A 19585-nucleotide genomic window follows, 5' to 3' on the forward strand; every position below is an offset into this window, starting at 1 on the left:
TTCTGAAGGTGAGGACTTAAGCAAGTGAAGTTACATCCTTTTTCAGGCAGCCTCTATTTCAGACCTCTGTGGAATCAATTCATTAAAAATCCTCTATGTTCTTTAGTATGATAGCAGAGCTCCAACACAGTCTTTCAAGCTCCAATGTCAGCACTGTGTGCCACACAGGCTCCTCTTCGAGCCAGACCTTCCTTACACAGCAAACAAGACAGCACTAACACTCAACAGGGGCTGGGCAGAGAGCAGACCCACGTGAGCATCGTGTAACAGTGTCTGACATGGAAATTTGCCCCGCAGCACTTCTTGCTAAGATTAAAAGACTTGCATATGCTCACCTGCTATACATCTTTACAGCCTATCCTTCAGAAACTAGGGTAGAAGTATGCTCCCCTTTGGGAGGATTCATTTTAATTGGCAGAACTTGCCCACAAGGTTACAAGAGACTCAGGTCTGCTTGACAGATGGATCAGGAACAACCAATGTACCTCACCACAAACCCACAGTAGTCCCGTATATACACACAAAGCAGCAATGTTCACTCTGATTTTCCAAAGCCTCTTTTTAAAAACTCCTGAAGAAATTTCCCAAGGTTCAGCAATCCAGAACCTGTCAGAGAAATGAATTTTACTGAGCCAAAACAAAGAGAGGAGGAGAAAAGGAGAGGTAACGTTCTGTACTGCCAAATGGCTGAGCACCCAGAGACCAATAGTTTCTATGCATAATGGCACAGCTGGCAAAATACAGAGATGAAGGGGAAAAAGTTTTTCTAAAACAGCAGAATTATGCATAAGTGAAATGAAAAGGGAGATCCAGAAAAACGTTCTGTTTGTTGGACTAACAAAATGTACCTTCAGAATTCTCCCACTCAAGAGTCAAGTTGATTTGGCATATGTGCCTAGATATTCAATACAGACATCTTGTTCTACAACACACAAAGTATAAGACCTGCATCTCCTCTGCAGTGCCTCAAATATCTACTGCCACACAGCTGTTATGAGTGAATATAATCTAAGCCAGATTCAGGCACCCACCTCTGTGTGACAGTTTCTAAGTTTCTCCCAGATCAGTAGAAACCAGAGCCATCGCCCCCAGGAACTGGGCCTCTCTCTCAGCTACAGTAGTGCCACATTTTTGGAGGTAGAAGCCTCTATGACAGATAGTCTCCTTCTAGTCTGCCTGATGCAGACAGCAGGAAGCTGCATGTACTTGCATGTTTTTGGAGCATCAAAAAAGGTCATTTATCTGGGTTTGTTTTGGCTTTGATGTTCAGTTGAATTTATTTATGTTTAAATATATCCATCCAGATGGCTAATGGCTCTGAAACATGCATCCTTCACAGCAGTTATATTCTGTGCATTCTTGGAGAAATCACATCATCCTGGGGGACGTGAAGCAACTTCCATCGTCACCCAAGGGCTAAGAGCTGCCCCACTACTCTGAACCCATGTCTGCAAAGCCTTCGGCTAATACTGTCCCCACTGCTCTAGTCTTCATTTCAAAACATAAATTATCTTCATATAAATCACTTCAACCTTCTCTGACATTAAGTGCCACACCACAGAACGGCACAAAGCACACAGACTGGCCAATTCTCTCAAGTACAAACAAGAAAAGCTGAAGCAAGGGCTTGGCTATTTGTTTCTATACACTGCAGATGGGTGTATCTTAATCGCAAGAATACTTCAAAAGTAAAGAGCAATCTACATACAAGTTTCAGCAAAATGCACACATTCATTAGTAAATGAGAAATCCCATCTAAGGGTTGACTTGTGTTGCCACTTCGCATGCAAAACATTTTCTGAAAGAACAGTCTGTAAACTACAACACTCAATCCTCAAAGCCCAGTTCCTTAAATCTGAAAGAATAAAGACATAGTGGCTTCTGGCAACAACAGATCACGAACAAAAGCCTGATAACAAGTCTTATGAATAAGATGTCACTAGAGAAGCCAGTTGATGATTGTCAGATCAAGCTTTACCAGTTTACTTTTCATCCTCCTGAATATCTGCCTGTGATTCAAGACTTCCCAACTCCTTGGTATGTTTGAACAACAACAAAAAAAAGCGTTTCCTTGGAGGCACAAAACAAGCACAAAGAAAGATGCATCTGTTTATCTTTTTCTTCTACATTGCACAATCATAACCCTCAGGTAGAAAACCATAGGAAGTTGCTTTCATAAATGTCAGAAATAGATCTGCTTACTAGCATCTCTCCATGCTCTCAAGAGAGAGACCACGGGAGTTAACACAGGAAAGACACAACAGAATAAGGTGATAAACACTAGCAACAGTAAGCAACCAACTCCTCAAGACAGCAATGTTCCCTGGTTCTCTCCAAGGCAAGTTACTTAGTACTGCATCCATACAGTTTACGGGAACAAAACGTACAGGTGTCAACAAGGACAGACCCAGAATTTGTTAGATGTACACAGAAAAGAAACTTGCTGATTGTCAAATGTCTTCTCCTGCCTTCTCTCTTCTCCTTTCCTTAACCCTCCCCCAGATCTCATTAAGAGTTGCCTTTGCTCCCTCACATCCCCAGCCTTCCCACGCTCCTGAGACGCCAGACTCAGTCCACTCCCACATGGCAGGAGGAGGAGGATTCTTGGGCATGGGCAGCTGCCCCACTGGCGGTGACTGCATGCCTCAGAAGGGCCCGAGGTCACTTACTGCATGGATTTGTGCCTGAAGAAAGGGTCACAACAAGCTGTGGGGGAAAACATCTCAGGTGTACTGCAAGCACACTGTGAACCTTCTGGACCCATTTTAGCTCAACAGGAGTCTGGCAGCAACTGAATCAGTCTGCTGCCATTTACTGCCTGGCTTTAAAAGACACTCCTAAGAGTTAAAGAGATATTCTTAGGAGCAGGCTGTCGTTCTTCCTCCGTTCATCAAAACTGAGATTGTGTGATCTGCTCCAAAAAAAAAAAAAAAAAAAAAAGAAAAAGACTGACAAAACATAGCCAGATTTCTTCCTTAAGAAATAGGGAAAAAGTGAACAAAGATAGCCTCTTTTTATGGACAGAATAGTAGGAAACAGGGAAGAAAAAAATCAAAAACCTGATCAGTGGGTGGAGAGATACTGTGCAGATGTGGCAATAAATATCAGAGACAATCATGACACAATTGCATTATTTCTGCCAAAATCTCCAGTAAAACAAAGATTCCTAACATAGTAAGAGCCACGCACACCCTTATTATGCACACACATTGATAACTGCAGCAGTAACAAGTACCAAAGCATTTTATTTCATAAACATCTACACGGTGTCAAGGGAATAAAAAGAAAATCACATCTGACCTTTGGAATAAATGTTTAGCTTGATCCTAGCCAAAAACATTTTTCACACTTGCTTCAACACTTTGCAGATTCCTCAAAGTGGTTTAAGTGCAAACAAAACAAAAAGCCTCAAGCCAGGGACATAATTCAAGAAGTGCCATCAAGTTTATTTCACCAGGCCAAAGAGAATCCAAAGGTGCATGATGTGGGATTAATTCTCTTCATAACAGCGTGTCAGAACATTATTGGAAAACAGTAGAATCAATGTAGGCAAGGGAAGGAAGGGCTCCAAAAGCTGGCATCTAACAAAACTTTTCTGTTGCTAAATGCCTAAGCAAAAAGATGCATCTTGGGAGCAATGCACATTTCTTAACCTTTCTAGTGCATCAAGTCACTCTGACACTAACAAATGGTACTTTATTACCTTTGCTCCCACTGCTTTGGTTGCGTATGTCCCACACCCAACACCAAGAAGCATTTCCTCTTTCCTCTGCTATCATTTTCAGACTGGAATTCATGTGTCTTCTAGACTTAGGTAAAAGGCTGGTAATTCAGCATCCACATACAGCACAAACATCAGCGCAGACTCAAAGGCCGCAAGCACAGTACGACTGCGGGGGGTGAAGGAGCTCTGTGTTGTGGTGTCATTTATGGACTTGGTACAAGACAGCACAAGCAGCTTGGGGAAAGCTGGCAGGGTGAAAGCAGCAACACGCAATGCTGCAAACTGGAGGAGAAGAGGTGAGTGCAATCGAGCACACAGCCAAAAGTGTTCCTTGGTCCTCCTTGAGGAAGAAGGCATCTCAGACCCGATCTAGGCAACTCGCACTCAATGTGATCTGTTCATCTAGTTTTTCTAACACTAGATGTCTCTTTGAGACTACACCACTGGGTTTGATCCTACTGTTTCAAAGCTTTCACCTTCCCTTGCAGCTGCCTGCAGCTTTCAACCAAAGCTTCTTGCCTGCTGTAATCAAAACACAGTCAGTGTCCACTAGAGCCCAAACATCAGCTACTTCCCATTTGATTGCAGACTCCTACAAAGTGAGGCCAAACCAACGAATCTTTAGCACATGTACTGGAGAAATGTTAAGAGTCAATTCCAACAGGTCTGTCAGTTGAATCTTTGGGCACCACTCTCCTGTCCAGGCATAACATAGCATATTATCTTCATATGTATATCATTCTGTGTTTGAATAGTAACTACTGGCTTAATTGCAACTTCTATATTAAATGTACTTGAATAATTCAGAATAAAAGGAAAAGTGAACACTAAAACCAGAGGAAGTTACTACATCAACTTCCCTTACAGGGCTTCTCCTCCTGTTGTAGTATTTCTTGTAGCATAGCACCAAAATCACAGATAGAAATTCACTTAGATTTAAAAACTACCCAACAATGGGCCCCAAAGCACTGTGACTCCCCACATTTCCTCTAAGCTGCATTACTTATCTGAATGTGTAGAGCTTTTACAAGTGGGGGTAGCCAACACTGGGTTTTTCTGCCATCAGCTTTGCTCTAAAGCTTTGTATCATTCTACAAATCAACACCTTTTGCTCATACAAACTGATTTTATAGTATAGTCCTATCAATTTCAGTGAAATCACGCGACTTAGATAATTGCTTGAAGTCTTAAATTGTTGCAGCCCTCAGTGTTTTTATTTATGTATGTACACACACAAAGAGGCTGCTCTTTTTATAACAACTTCTGCTAGAAAGCAAAGCTGTTTACAGACATTTTAGTCAAGCCTGCTACAAGACCATGCACTCACAAAACAAAATCCAAGATGAGAACCCACTAAACCATCCTGATTCAAGACAAACTGAAAGTAGCATCTACCATCCTGTACTTAACACTTGCTGGATACGCAATTTTCCCACAAGGCAGCTCCAGTTCATCTCAGACTTGTTCCGTAGGCCACTGTTGTCAATGGAAACACTCAAACCAGAACTACTTGCACCACAATTTGATTCCATAGCACAGCATTCATTCTTTGCACCTCCCTATTACTGTTTCACTCAGAGCAACTGAAACAAAAACATATTAGGGAAGGTAACTGTTACCAAGCTATATGCACATGGAAGAGGCGCCTTCTATACACATTGTTAACAAAAAAGATTCTGAATTTCTTCTATCAGAGATCCATTAAAGCACACTGCAGCATCCAATACAGGGGTAACTAGGGAAACACATGGGAAACCACTGCTACTATTTTTTACCCTCCTGAATTTTATGCACATGCAACACTAAAACATGACAATAATAAAGTGGGCCACAACTCCATGTTACGAAGCTCCCAATTTGTAGATCTTCACTACACCTCAGCTAGCAGGGTCTCCCCTCCTCTTCCATTCCTGCCCCTGTACTAAAGCTTAGATCATGTAGTACAGTGTAAAATTGGCCTCAGAGGAGTTCTCACTTGCTGAGAGAATCTGCAGAAGGTTAGCTGCACAGGCACAAGCCACCCCAGTTGCATGCCAGATCCCATATGTCAAGGTTTTAGAACAGTAGGTTTATTTTTGGCTTTGCATATTAATACTCCATTCCTCTTTTGGACTGAAGGAAAAGTCGAACATTTCAATAGTAAAAATAATGCAATCTTCATTAGCAATAATGCAAATGCTCTTTAACAAAGTTATTCCACCTGAATATATAATAGGAAAAAGGAGAATTATGTTACACTATAGCCCAACACTCTATATAATCTCATCTCCTATCCAGATCTTTCAAAAAACCACACTCAGCTCTAGGAGCAGAGATTAAAGCTGCATGATTTCTCCTGGTGCCAAAAGCCCTAGAACTGGATGACAGGCAGTGAGAGCAGTCCCATCCAGCCAGAACCTTACAGGCAGACAGAACCTTACAGACAGACCTCAATGCAGACACTGTGCCAGGTGGCACCCAGCTACAGCTTCACTGGTGGAGATGATGACAGCAAGTGAGTAATGGATCTAGAACTGCTGCTTTGTAAACTTCCTAACAGTAACAACATCATCAAAACTGGATTCTGGTTATACACAAACAAACTGAGCTTTTCTTCAGTTCTATGCAGCTGATCTGTCTTTTGGAGGTCCTACCACAATTATGGCTTCCTTCTCTTACGCCCCAACACTCCTGCATCACGTAGCCTACTATGTGACAGGTTTCGTAGATTCCCAGACATACTATGGATTTAAAGCTAATGCTTGAAGGTCTTAACAATATTCTGTCTCATCAAATTATCTTCATCTTATGTCAAAAAATGAGAAAACTGGGAAAAGCATGCATAAGTCCTTGAGCACAAAATATCTGGAGGTTTGGTTACGAGCAGCAGAAGCCCAGAACAAGCATAACCCCACAATGAAAGGAACACCAGGAGCATCAAATAAATCTCTGTTTCTCCTGAAACTGTGGTGTTTCAGCTTTGTGGTCTTTTATTTATTTATTGTATCCGTGTTTTTGTTGTTTAAAATAATAACAATAATAATAATCTTTTCTAAGCCCCTTTATGTTATTTCCTCTAAATATACTAAAGATTACAAGAAATAAAGGGAATCCCAGGACAGATGATGGAAGTGATTAGAGGCTTAGAAAGACTTCCATGTGAGGCGAGATTATTAAGAAGCCTGCCTTGCTTATAGACGAGATGAATGGGAGGGATCATAAGAGAGACAAGTGGAAAAAAATAAAGGAGACGTTCAGATTATGTTTTTTATGGCTAGAATGTGAGAAAATGAGTGGAAACCTGTATTATTTTTGTTTTGTTTTGTTTTCTAATGTAAGCTTTTTTTTTTTTTTTGGTGCAGTCATGTAAGAATCAGTTCTTCCCCCAAACACTGATTCTACTGCTATTCTCACTAAAGCTAGAAACATAATAAGATTGAAAATAAGGATCTCCATTTGTTAACAGAAAAACCCACACACCCACATCTGCTCCAGGTGAGATTTGTTGTTGTTGCTGTTGTTTTAAATAAACAAGTAATGATTACCATTTCAAATATCAGACTATCACTACTGAGGGAGAGTTCTGAACAGGATCCAATGTAGCAGACATGACACAACCAGGGCTTCCTGAATCTCTGCCTAAAGCATCTGGTAGTGGTTAAAAGCAGAATACATTGCTGCATAGGCTTACAATGGGATGCAGTACAGGAACTAGTGTTTCAGTTATACTAGTAAAGGATTTTTAATTCTACAAGGCCACACATACAAATTCACAATCCTGATGCGTTGTGGAGGACACCTGTTCTGAAAGGTTTTAGTGATCGAGATTGAAGAGCTCTGACCAGGAAAAAAAAAGTAGACACGGGCTTCTGAGGTCTAAACAGGATAACCAAGTGAGCACTCAGAGACTGAGAGATTTAACAGGGCCTTGACAGGCAGTCCTGAAGCACAAGATAACACAATGAGGCATAAATTAGCAGACTGAAGTGGTTTTATGCCCCACTCAGTGCTACCATGTGCAGCTCCCCAGCAACTTGGCCAAGCAGGGGAGTAGGACCCCAACCTCTCCCTCAAAGTTCTTGGCCTCCTCAGGCAGCAGTGATTCCCCATATGTTAAGAATGACACGGCTGTTCCTCATTCAGAGTGTTTTCTCTCCTTCTGGCTCTGAGACTCTTGCACAAAATGTAACACAGCTCATTGGAGAGCTGTTAGCAGAGCCCAGGAAATCATACTTCAAGTGCCCTTAAACAGGAAGGTACTGAAAAGAGCTGGTGCCTTACACTGAAGGAGCTAATATAGACCTGCAGCAGGAATTGTAAAATCTTTTTCCCCTTCAGAAGGCTGCATTCATGCTAAGTTGCTCTAGCACTTCTACAAACTGAATTTGGTGATGCCTTTCTATAGCATATACAGTAACAGTTTTGGAACAGTCTTCTTCAACATCCATACAGCAGGCTTTGCTCTCATGTGAAAAATCCCTAGATGAGCACAAAGGACAGGCAGCAACTCATGGGGCTGGCTAAGTCCTCCAAAACCTACCCTCACAAAAATCAAGACTCAATATCCTATTTTAAGCCAACTAAGAGGTCCAGCAGCTACTTATTTACTATGCACTGTCTCCACCATGCTGATAGAGCCAGCTTTAAGACTGCTTCATACACACGCTCCTCGAATTGCCTGGGTTCTCAGAGTACCCTCCCACTGCTGCTGTGTTCATTCTCTGTGTTGTTTTTCTCCATGAACATTTGAGAACTGCAGCTTCAACTCCAGCTGCTCTGCCGCTCTTTGTTCAGTGTCTAAGAAAGAAACAGCATCCTTCTTTCTTGCTTCTTTCCTACATAATAGCACCAATTGTTGCTGCTCCCGTGCCTAGCCACTTCTGTCCCTCTGGTTAAAGCAGCAAGAGGAATGATGAAGTTACCCAGGAAAACATCCTATCTGTCCCTAATAAGCACAAACAAACTTAATGCCAGCTCTTCCCATCATCTAGGAATACAAAACCTGCTGCTTCCACCTGTGCCAATTATATTACAAGTTCTGTGGAGCCTACACAACTCTTAAATTGTAGACCCCAGAACAACCCAATTACACAGGACTCTAAGAACCTGTTAAAGGGTTACGTTTCCAATTCCCACAGTTGCAGGAAGGAAAGAAGAGGCTGAGCCTGATGAAATGATACTCAAAATTAGAACAAGGCCCAGTGTGTGTTCATGAAACTGTCTTAAGAGTGAGGCTTTTTTATTAATATTTTTCCATACGCAGGTATAATGCACAGTACCACTTTAATCATGACACTTTATGCTTTTAAGCAGATCAACTGGACTACAGAGCAGAGGCTCCCATTTCAGCTCTTAAACGTGCCCCAAATCAGCCCTGAAGGTATGCAGTTTTCTCCCACAGCCACACTATTAAATAGCATGTTATTCATTCAGCAAGAATAATGAAATAAATAACTAGTTTAGCTTGTAAAGAGAAAAAGAAAGGAAACGCATACAATTTGTAAGCAGGTTATGAGTAGCACGCACACTGCGCTTGCAGTATGAGGAGCATTCTAGACTTCGGTAGTAAAGCTACAGTGTGCAGGCTTCCTTATCTTCAAGCATTTCTTTACGCAGCAAGAATCAGCAGCACACCTTTCCAACACTCACAATTCACGAGTTGGAAGGAAATGGAGAAAACACAGTGGACAGAAAAGAGAAAAACACAAAGTCTTGCAAGCACACAACGAGGAGCATGTGAGGGAGCCTGCTTCGGCAGGGGGGTTGGATCTGATCTCTAGAGGTCCCTTCTACAATTCTGTGATTCCGTGCCTTACACCCGTTGGAGCTGAGCTTTAGAGGAAAAACTCAAATTCACACAGACCCCCAAGAGCCACCTGCCCTCACTACAGAAGGCAGTTTAACACAGGTAGCGTATGTTACGTGAATAAAACAAACTAAAATAAAGCTGAACTTGCCGGCAAACCATAAGAAGCATGCCACGCAGCAGCGCATCCAGCACACGCCGTCACCCTGTCCCCAGGGCACACAGTTACACCTTTCCGTCCGCCTGAGGCTCAGCGATCGGGAGCGGCGCGGCGGTGCCTCCCCCCACCTCCAACTAGTTTCTAACGCGTGCTGCTTTCTGTTACGCCTGCAGCCGGTTTCTTTCCATTTTCTCGCACTGGCAAAGCGAGCGCTCAGGATCAGGAGCACGGCACAGAAGCGCACGCTAAGTGCCTTTTCCCTCCAGCTCCGCCACGGCGCAGAGCTCGCGGGGACCCTCTGCTAAGAGCTGCGGGTCGGGGCCGCTCCTCACAGCCCGGCACCGCGGCACGAAACTTCCCGAGCTCTGCCCCGAGAGCTCCCACGCGCGTTACCCGCGTCTTGCGGCGCCGGTGCCGCTCCGGGTCCGAGTACGTCCTGTCCACGGCCAGCGCCGTGTCGCTGCCCGGCATCGCGCCGACAGGCCGCGCCTCTTCGTTCTGCTTCTCCTCCTGCCGCCGCTCCCGCCGGGCAGCGCTCCGGGCAGCGGCCGCACAGCGCCGGCACTGAGGGCTCGACGCCGCCACCGCCGCCGAGCGGGAGAGACGGGCACGCCTCAGGGCGGCGCGCCGCGGCACGGCCGCTCCTCCGGCACGCCCCGATTAACCCGTCGGCAGCCCGGAGCGACTGAGAGGCGGGGCCGGAGGAGCGGGGCCCGAGGGGAGAAGGTGGGGCGGCACAGGCGGTGTGACGAGGTGCCGTAGCACGAGGCACTCGGGCATGGCTGGCTGCTGCTCGGGGCTTTGTTCCAACCTGGAACAGGGCACCCAGAGAGGCTGTGGATGCCCGCACCCTGGAGATGTTCAAGGCCAGGCTGGATGGCGCTTTGAGCAACCTGCTCTAGAGAGAGGTGCCCCTACCTATAGCAGGAGGGTTGGAACTTAACAATCTTAAAGGCCGCTTCCAACCCAAACCATTCTCTGCCTCTGTGATCTTCAGAATAAACTATGTAGGGAATATATTTACATGCGTTAACATTTAACACATTTTAAACTATAGAAAAGTGTAGAGTAGAATACTCTTCCTCTGATCATTCAGAAAGTTGTACAAGGAAGTCTTTCCACTTTTTCTGGGATAAGCAGAATACTTGTCACCATCTCCATGTTGTCACACAAAGAGCTCCATCAGATGGACCCAGCAGGACCTCACCCTCAGGTTCGGCTGTTGGGATGCTCAGCATGAGTCACACCGCTTGCCTCCTCCTGCTAGAGGCAGCAACAACAGTCCCAAGGCACACGCATATACAAACACATCCATATCGACACAGCTAACTACCCTAGAGGGGATTACCGCCTTTATGAATGTCTCCCTGCCAATATTTACTTTTTTTTTTCTTTTTAATTTGAATCCCTTGTACTACGGGACAATCTACTATCAGAGGCAAATTATCTTACAGGGCCTCCTTGTTGTTTTCCTCGTGTGAGGCCTTCAAAAATTTAAGGCCTGATGTTCCAAAGGAAAAGAATGCATCCTAAAAATAACCTTCTTGGCAGGTGTTTCTTCTTCAACTCCAACACTGGTTTCTCCAAAGTTATTCCAAATTCAGAGACCAACTAGGCAGTTGGTGAGTATGCTATGGGAAGCAGTGTTTTCCCTACGCAGTAATCATGCAAGCAAACCTATGCAAGCTACCTGCACACATGTGACGACTTGTCACTCTTCCTATGCTTCTTATGTAGCTAACAAGAACAGCTAACAAGAGCCAGCTTTCCTGGCTGTCAGGAAAAAGCTTTCAAGTGGGAATTGGGTTTCTTCAGTCCCTCAGCTCAGACATGAAAGTTAATTCATGACTCCAAATATGCCAGAGGGTGGGGAACTTGGGAGGTGAAGGTCAGTAGGAAATGAAACAGGCAAATGTTGTGGGTTTGGGGTTTTCACTGAAGTGATAATTGCAGTTTCCAAAGAGGACTGTGCAGTTCCCAGTACATAGGGTGAAACATCTTTACTACCTCAGAACCCTTTAGGACTTTTTTTTAAAGCCTTGCCAGACATTGTCAATCAAAGCATGGAGAGGATAAGCTGGAAAAAGGAGATGTAAAAGGCTTCAGTTGCTTGGCTTTTTAGCAATACAATTCTTCTTGTAAATCACAGTTGATTCAAAAATTGAGAGTTTTATTTAAATAATATCAGTGTTATTTAAATAATACCAGCAGCCTATCAACAACATGATTAAACTTCTCTTCAAGAGGAAGAGAGCTAGGAGCGTGTAATATGTAGTTGGAAGAATATTGTGTATGCTTGGTCACAGCAGTATTAACACAGATACAAACATACCTAGAAGAAAGCAGTCCTGATGTAGCTTATAGGAAGAGGTTTGTTCGGCTGAGCACAGGCAACTTCCCTCCTCTCATGCACAGCTCTCCTTCTCCACTCCAAGGCAGACAGAACTGCCTGCAGAACTGCCCAACACAGTACTTTTCACAGCCTCACCAGACACTTCCTCTCACTGTCATTTTCAAAGCCCACAGATGTGGATAAATGTTCTTCCCATACACTGTGCCTATTCCCAACTGAACTTTCCATCCACTAAAGCAAATAATTCCAAATATTGGCAGGAACTTGAGCTTGAAGTGACATAGGTAGAAGTGGTTGCCCATAGGTGAATTCTCTCACCACTTTGTTCTTCTACTGGAGTACATTCATTTCTACGGTTGAAGATAATGATGAAACTGTTACATCATCCCAGCCATCCACTGTGCCAATTTAAAGTCCAGATTTCTCAAAATGGTTCGTGGACCAACTGCCCAGCTGTCCTTATAGGCACAGCATTATTTCATCTTTTTCCAATGCTTTCTTGGCGTCAGGGCACCAGCACTACTCATAGTGATTAACTCTTGATATTTACATTATTTTGCTGGCCTTCTTAAAGAAGTGACCTTTTAAAAATAATGCACATTTGGAATGGAAGGACTGTTTAAACTTAGAATCACTGAAGAAGGACTTATAACACCATATGTGGTGCTCAGTAGGGCAGACATCAGTGCTGCGTTTGACCACATTGTCCCATTCCAGGAAAATAAAATCTCCAGGGGCACAGCAGAGGCAGTGACCAAAGCATGAGACATCCCCATGCACGAGCTGCATCCCTGCCATCCATTTCCTGCCACATGACTCCACACAACAGGCGCAGCCACTCCGTCTGGGAGACACTGATAAGATGGACTGACTTATGCATAGGTCCCTGAGGGAGAAGAAGTGGCAGTGGCACAGAGAATCACTGAGCTAAGTGCAGCTCCTCACAACATAGCCTGATAGACGGGGTCCTGCACGCACAGGAAGTAAGTATCACAGGAAAGGAAACTTTTATGGAGATGAAAGGCACCACAGTCCTATCAATTAGGAGATTAGCTGGAGGGTTGGCCCTGTGGTTTTTCCAGTTTTATCACAAACCTTGGCAGTTTACTTCTCTGGGCTTCCATTACCACGTTTGTAAAAGGAAAACCATAGCACCTTTCTTCTGTGCAGAACCTTGAGCAATCCAGAATTAAAAATGCTGTTATTAAATGTTGTGTTCTGACGATGTTGGGACAAATTATACAAAAAGTGCTAAGTATAAGTTGGCAGAGGCACACTCAGGAAGAAGGTGAAGGTCCCTTTTTCCATGATAACATCTGTACACTTAAACAGGATACTGAGGCTTCTCATAAGAGACTTTTCAACACGGCCTCCAAAACATTTTCCAAAAGCTTGTCACAACCAATCTCCAGAGAGAAGCCTGACGTGATGAGAGCCTGCCAGTACCATTTCTAAATCTGACAGTAACGGGACAGTGCTGAGTGGTGTAGGTTATCCGTGAGCATGCGTTACTGCTCCCAGTACTGCTCCCAAAGCATGAGCCTCTCACACCCACAGGAAAGGAGGTACTTGATCTGCCTGTACCAACATGAACCTCCAAGGGATCACGCTGAGGCTGACAGGCTGCCTTACCAGCCTGAACATCACTCAGAAGCTCTGACGTTGACCAACATACTAATGAAAACTTCCAATCACATCTCCTCCCTCTGTCCTCTGCTCATATAGACCTTTTATACGCACTTTTAGGAGCTAACAGCCATGTACACTCCAAGAGTATCCATTTTGTACACCCAGAAGCTCCCAACCTAGGACTGTCTCCATGTATCAATACAATGTATTGATAGAGGATTAAGGATAGATAAGCACGTGAAAAATTCCAGCTGAGGGCAGCAGAAGACCTCTCCCTTCCTTGTTTGCTCTGCCTACTGTCCCTCCTCTCCTGCTGCGTGTTGAGATGCTGTCTCAGGCCCTTTTCCTGTTCTTGTACAGGCAAGGAAATTGCTGCTGTTACTTTCCTTTGCTGCTGCTGACAGCGATAGTGTAAACTGCCTACAGGATGGTGGCAGTGTTTTGCACGTCAAATGCTATCACTAAGAGCCACCTTTTTAGCTGACTGAAATAACAGCTGTTCTCTACAGCCAAGAAATTGCCTAGCACCCAGCTATTTACAGCAAAGATGACCCATGTTGCAGAGGCAATGTGGTACAGAATTCTCACTTGGACAAAGGAGATGGTTGCTGCTCATCGGTGTACAAATTATTTTTAGCTTCACAGTTTCTTGTTTAGAACCTACTTGGGAACAAGCATATCCAACCTATCCATCCCAGGTCAGCCACTTAGACGCTGCCGTGGGGTACGCAGGACTGACAGCCACAGCTGGCTGTCACATAAAGGTGCACAGCCCTTCAAAACATCAATGTGAACTTGTACCCAAACCAGAAGTTTGGGTCCCTGTATGATCTTGTATCTCAAACTGAAACAAACAATCCAAAAACTTAGACACAGCCCATTATAGCAACTATTGCTCAGGGCGCACCATCTCCACCCTCCCTTCAGAGAAGAGCTTCATGCTCTTCTTCTTCACTTCAGCCACCCTAAAGTGTATGTAGCTGGGTAGCTGACATCTGAGCTCCTAAAGGCACTGTAGGTGAATACAATAGCTTCCACCGTACTGCTATTTGGCTGCAGCTTCAGACACCTCAACTTTGTTTATGGCTGATGACTGCACACAGATTGTACATTGTGCTGGATAGGAATCTGCCAACTCTATTTGCCTATGAAGCACTTTGCCTGTCTGTGACCCTGTATACATTAAGTCATGCTAAATGCGTGGCACCCATTATTTCCATATCAACAGACAATGCCAAATGCTTGAACAGGTCTTCTTTGCTGGACAGACAGAAAACACAGTTGGGTTATCAGAGGACAGAAAAATTAATGATTATACAAGTACGCCTACACTTCTTCCTGGTGAGACTTGTTAACAACATGGAAACTGCCACAGCCCTATGGGTTTCACTACAGTCATTTTCTATTTACAGACATGCAAACCATGGGAGCACAAAGTTCAGGCTCCCTCTCCACCATCAAGTGACCCACCACCTATACTTCATCTAACTGTGGTCCCACTAACACTAATTCACTGCAGTATGAAAGCTCTCTTCAAAACTACATGCGCAGGGACCTGTATTAAGCATGTTGTCTGGTGCGTTATCAGGCATTAATACAAGCTGTTAGATAAATATGGTTAAGAGCCCTTTTAAAATGAGCGTAATGAAAACAGAAAGCTCCTTCCAGTTTACTTCTCAATGTGCCAGACATAAACATACGACATTTAGCTCCGATTTGGGTGACAGGGACTTGAAATAACCTCAACTAAGCAGAAAGCCAAAATGTCATTCTGTTTAATTGGCATACGTTTGCCAAGTGCCTGATTTTCACAACAAATGTCTTAAAGGCAGCAAATAACAAAGCAACTAACCAGGCAGACACACAAAAGCCCTACAGCATGACACAGTATGGATTAGGCTAAGTAAATTGTTAGGACTCACAGTTTGTAGGTATGGAGCAGCACTTTTGCTTCACTTACCTAAATATAGTAATTTATCTAGGAGTGGGCTCTGGGGTATTACTACATATTACTATATGATTCTATAGGATAGTTTTCATAAAACAAAGTATTTGCTGTCATCGCTCCTCAGCTGTACTGCAGACAGGTATTAAATCCATTTTACTTTCACTTTATAATGCTTCTTATGGATAAAACTCGGATATACTATCGAAATTTTTGCCAGTTGCTTCATTATGCAACTCTTTTATCACATATTTCAGCATACTTCACAGCAAATTCACTTGCTACCAATGTTCCAAAGATAGCTGTAGATCTTTATAACTTCTTGCATGTAAGTATTCATTCTCCACCAGATCAAATTACAACACCTGGACACATACTTTACTGGATCAGAATAATTTTGTCTATTGGAATAATTATTTAGATTAATATATAGCATAATTTCTATTTTAAAATCTCTTAGTGCTGGCAGATGATGTGTGAAACATTACCGATTTTAAGCAGAAAAAAAGAATCTGAATTTTTAACATACAGTCATAACCTTATGGACTTTTTAAAAATCAAAAATCCATAAACTATTATTCATCATGAAACTGGCAGCCCTGCTTATGGCAGGGGGTTGGAACTAGATGAACTTTGAGGTCCCTTCCAACCCAAGCCATTCCTTGGTTCTGTGATACTATGAAGTCTGGGAAGTTAAAGATTTACATCTATTTTGTTCTTCTACGAGCAGTAAAATGTGTGAAATATCACATAGTTCTATGGTGGGTTTTTTTTGTTTTTTTTTTCCATCCCTAGGAGCTGAGTTTTAGCAGGAATATATGAGCAGTAGCATAGCTTACAATTATTATGGAAACTGTAGCAACACGAGTTACAATCACAGAATCACAGAATTTCAGGGGTTGTAAGGCATCTCAAGAGATCATAGAGTCCAACCTCCCTGCTATAGCAGGTACCCTACAATAGATCACACAGGTAGGCATCCAGACAGGTCTTGAATGTCTCCATAGAAGGAGACTCCACAGCCTCTCTAGGCAACCTATTCCAGAGCTCTGTCACCCTTACGGTAAAAGTTCTTCCCCATGTTTGTACAGAACTTCCCATGTTCAAATTTAGGCCTTGTCCTATCGCTACTCACCACTGAGAAGAGCCTGGCCTCATCCATTTGCCTCCCTCCTCCCTTTAGATATTTGTAAACATTTATCAGATCCCCTCTGAGTCTTCTTTTTCCCAGGCTGAACAGACCCAGGTTTTTCAGTCTTTCCTCATCTAGGCCCTTCAGCATCTCTGTGGCCCAAAGACATCCCAGCATTTCAGGGGAGTTTCTCCTTTAAGTGCCATGAACACAAAATGTTACAGCACTAAGTCACTGGAAAGTGGAATGGTAGAGATGCAACACTGGTCAATAAGAATTTCTGTACTGTGATACAGTAATATCATTTTCTTGAACAAAACTAAGATATCTTTTCCCTAGTATATCTGTAACTCGACTTTCCTTACTCAAGTTAAATCCATGAAGCGTGGGCCTTCTTTACCTTCTTATCTGGTAGAGCCATGCTGATAAAGCATGCTCGTAGCAATGAGATCTTTCTAAGGCAGCAGCAGCAGCAGCAGCAGCAGCAGCAGCAGCAGCAGCCTGGATGCTGAGCAGTCTGGTGCTGCTGAAGGGCTCTACAGAGGATGCCCACAGCACCCTCTGCTTTCCTGGGGCACATGAAGCTACAGCCCTGCCCCACACCAGCCAGTCTCGAGATGAAGGTGTCTCCTCCTGCCTTAAAAAGCTATTATAGCAGAAGCTCTGGGGCTGGTCTGATCCAGAACAGTGGCAGGGAATTGACCTTCTGCTTGAGCTAGAAGCAGCTCCCACTTCTTTTTTGTAACCACCTCAGGCCAATTTTTTTACAGATGCCAAATAGATTTTATAAGCCTAGTATAAATGCATGCCATTATCAACAGGAATCTCACTAATCAAAATAGAGAAGAAAACTGTAATAATTACAGGCTTAATAGTGAAACTGTTCTTTTACAGCGTTCCATTGAATTTCCGTTTGTGTGTCCCACATGCATGCACAACCTTATAAACAATTTTATTTGAAGTATTATAAGGGGAGAAATTGAGTACTCCAACTTTCCAATTCAGCTAATAAAGATTAATTACGACACGTAGGCTTTGAAATGTTTGTAATCAGGAGTCATATTAGAAAGCATTAAAGCAATATATAAACTCTAATAGTGGCATAAAATCACTAACAGCAGCGTGGCATATATCATAAGGGATTAAGCCTTCCAGTGAGCAGGCACATCAAAGTTACGACAAGGTAAGGCAGATTGTTAGCCAGCAGCTTCAGCTGAGGAGAAAAAAAAAACATATCACAAGCTTTTCACCATTTGAAAACTTAACAGAAAAGATACTCTTAATTAAGAGTGGGTTGTTTTTGTTTTTGAGAGAGAAAAAAGCTACGTTTTTCACTGCTATCACAAGTTTTGATGAAAAAAAAATACAATTGAAACTGTTGAAGCACTAGGTATGGCTTGAGGACCTGCTTAAGCCAAAAAGAACCCTTCTGCCTTGGTTATGAAGCAAAGCAATTCTGGGAAACATACCTGCAGTGCCACAGGAGCTGCACAGAGAGTAGTAACGCACGGCTGCCAGCGGGCTCATCCTATATGTGCCGCCCCGTGCAGATAAAGGCGGCCTGCGCAGGAGCACCAGAGCTGCAGGTGGTGCTCCCAGCAGCATGACGTCAGTGGCCCTGAAGACACAGGCACAGGATGGCACCAGGGCCATAAACACAAACTGCCCATTACAGTTATGGGCCTGGAAGCAGCCCGTGCAGGCTGCCCTCAAGCAATAACACAGGCGGGGACATGTTTCTGCCACACTCCTAAGCTGCAACGCAAAATGATGACTGCTGGGGTGCACCTGCTTCAGAATTAGTATGTAGAATTGATTGAGCTGGTACCCTGTAATGCTATGTACGTACGCATTATCATGGCAAAGAGAAATATGCCTAATGCTCGTGTTTGGTCTAATTTTTACTCTTGAGGTTGGGCTGTAATTTGGATGCACCACTATTGAGCTGGTCAGGGAACTGATATAAGTGAAAACTACCTCTGTTACAAGAAAATACATTATTGGATTGCAACAGAGAGCAGGATTTGTTTTACATGGCTCCTCATGCAGCAAGCCTGATTTGGCCATGGGCAGGGAGATACCGAGGGCAGGACACAGGCCCTGCAGAAGGCAGGAGTTAGAACTCTGACCAGGAATTCACGTTCTTAGTTGCCATGGGTTTTGTTGTGGCACAGCATGTTTGTATCCAGACTCTTAACATCAACAAATGAACTGACCTTTATGTGGTCCTGTGGATTTTTACAGAGGTTAATTATCCTTGTAAAAGGTAAGAAATGGGGTGGTAAGCCAGCTAACATCTATGTATGGACAGCTGTACTAGCACGGGCACATTGAAACAACTCTTCAGAATGAACTGTTTTCCCTTTTCCTAACAGAACTTCAAAAGAAGTGCGGTTCCATTCGGGCTTTGGAAAGAAAACAAGTTTCACCCAAGTGAAAACCTACCAGGAAGCATCGGAGTGACTCCTCTGGTGAACTTGAGATCAGCAATTATATCTGGAAAAGTCAGCTCTCGGGGATCATAATGCCAGCTGCTGAAATTATGATGAGGGAGAGATGAAAACTAATAGGGCTGCCTGAAGGACCGAGGAAAATGCAAATGTGGCATTAGAACATCTGTGAAAATAAAGCATTTGAGGTAATAGTTCAAACAATTATCTGATCTGCTAGGAAGGGAAAGACATTTATACATAACCAAAATAACTGACCCAGCAGGGAAACTATGCCCCTGTGTTCCCTAAGAATGTGTCATCTTTGGGGGATGCTTCACTAAATCTATCTAAATTTTCTTTGTGCTACTCATATGGAAATTTCCTCTCGTTATCTGGACTTCGACTGGTCAGTCCCTCAAAGCATA

At 43.5% G+C, this 19585-nt stretch overlaps 1 protein-coding gene across 2 annotated transcripts in view; it reads right to left on the reverse strand.

The window, feature by feature from the left end:
- TMCC3 (transmembrane and coiled-coil domain family 3) overlaps positions 1–18225 on the reverse strand; it is a 43216-nt gene extending 24991 nt beyond the window's left edge. The window contains exon 1 of one of the 2 annotated variants that reach the window (XM_065742702.1): positions 18198–18225. Coding sequence is in view for 1 of the 2 variants with exons in the window: in XM_065742701.1 (XP_065598773.1) it covers positions 10063–10140 (78 nt within the window). In the remaining variant the exon portion in view is untranslated. Of the gene's footprint in view, positions 1–10062; positions 10223–18197 lie in introns of those variants that run through there. The other variant, XM_065742701.1, reaches the window with a different exon arrangement.
- Between the last annotated feature and the right edge of the window lie 1360 nt (positions 18226–19585).

This window comes from Cyrtonyx montezumae, unplaced genomic scaffold (genome assembly GCF_038088225.1).
Source record: "Cyrtonyx montezumae isolate F1298 unplaced genomic scaffold, pur_monq_1.0 scaffold_3, whole genome shotgun sequence".
NCBI lineage: Eukaryota > Metazoa > Chordata > Aves > Galliformes > Odontophoridae > Cyrtonyx > Cyrtonyx montezumae.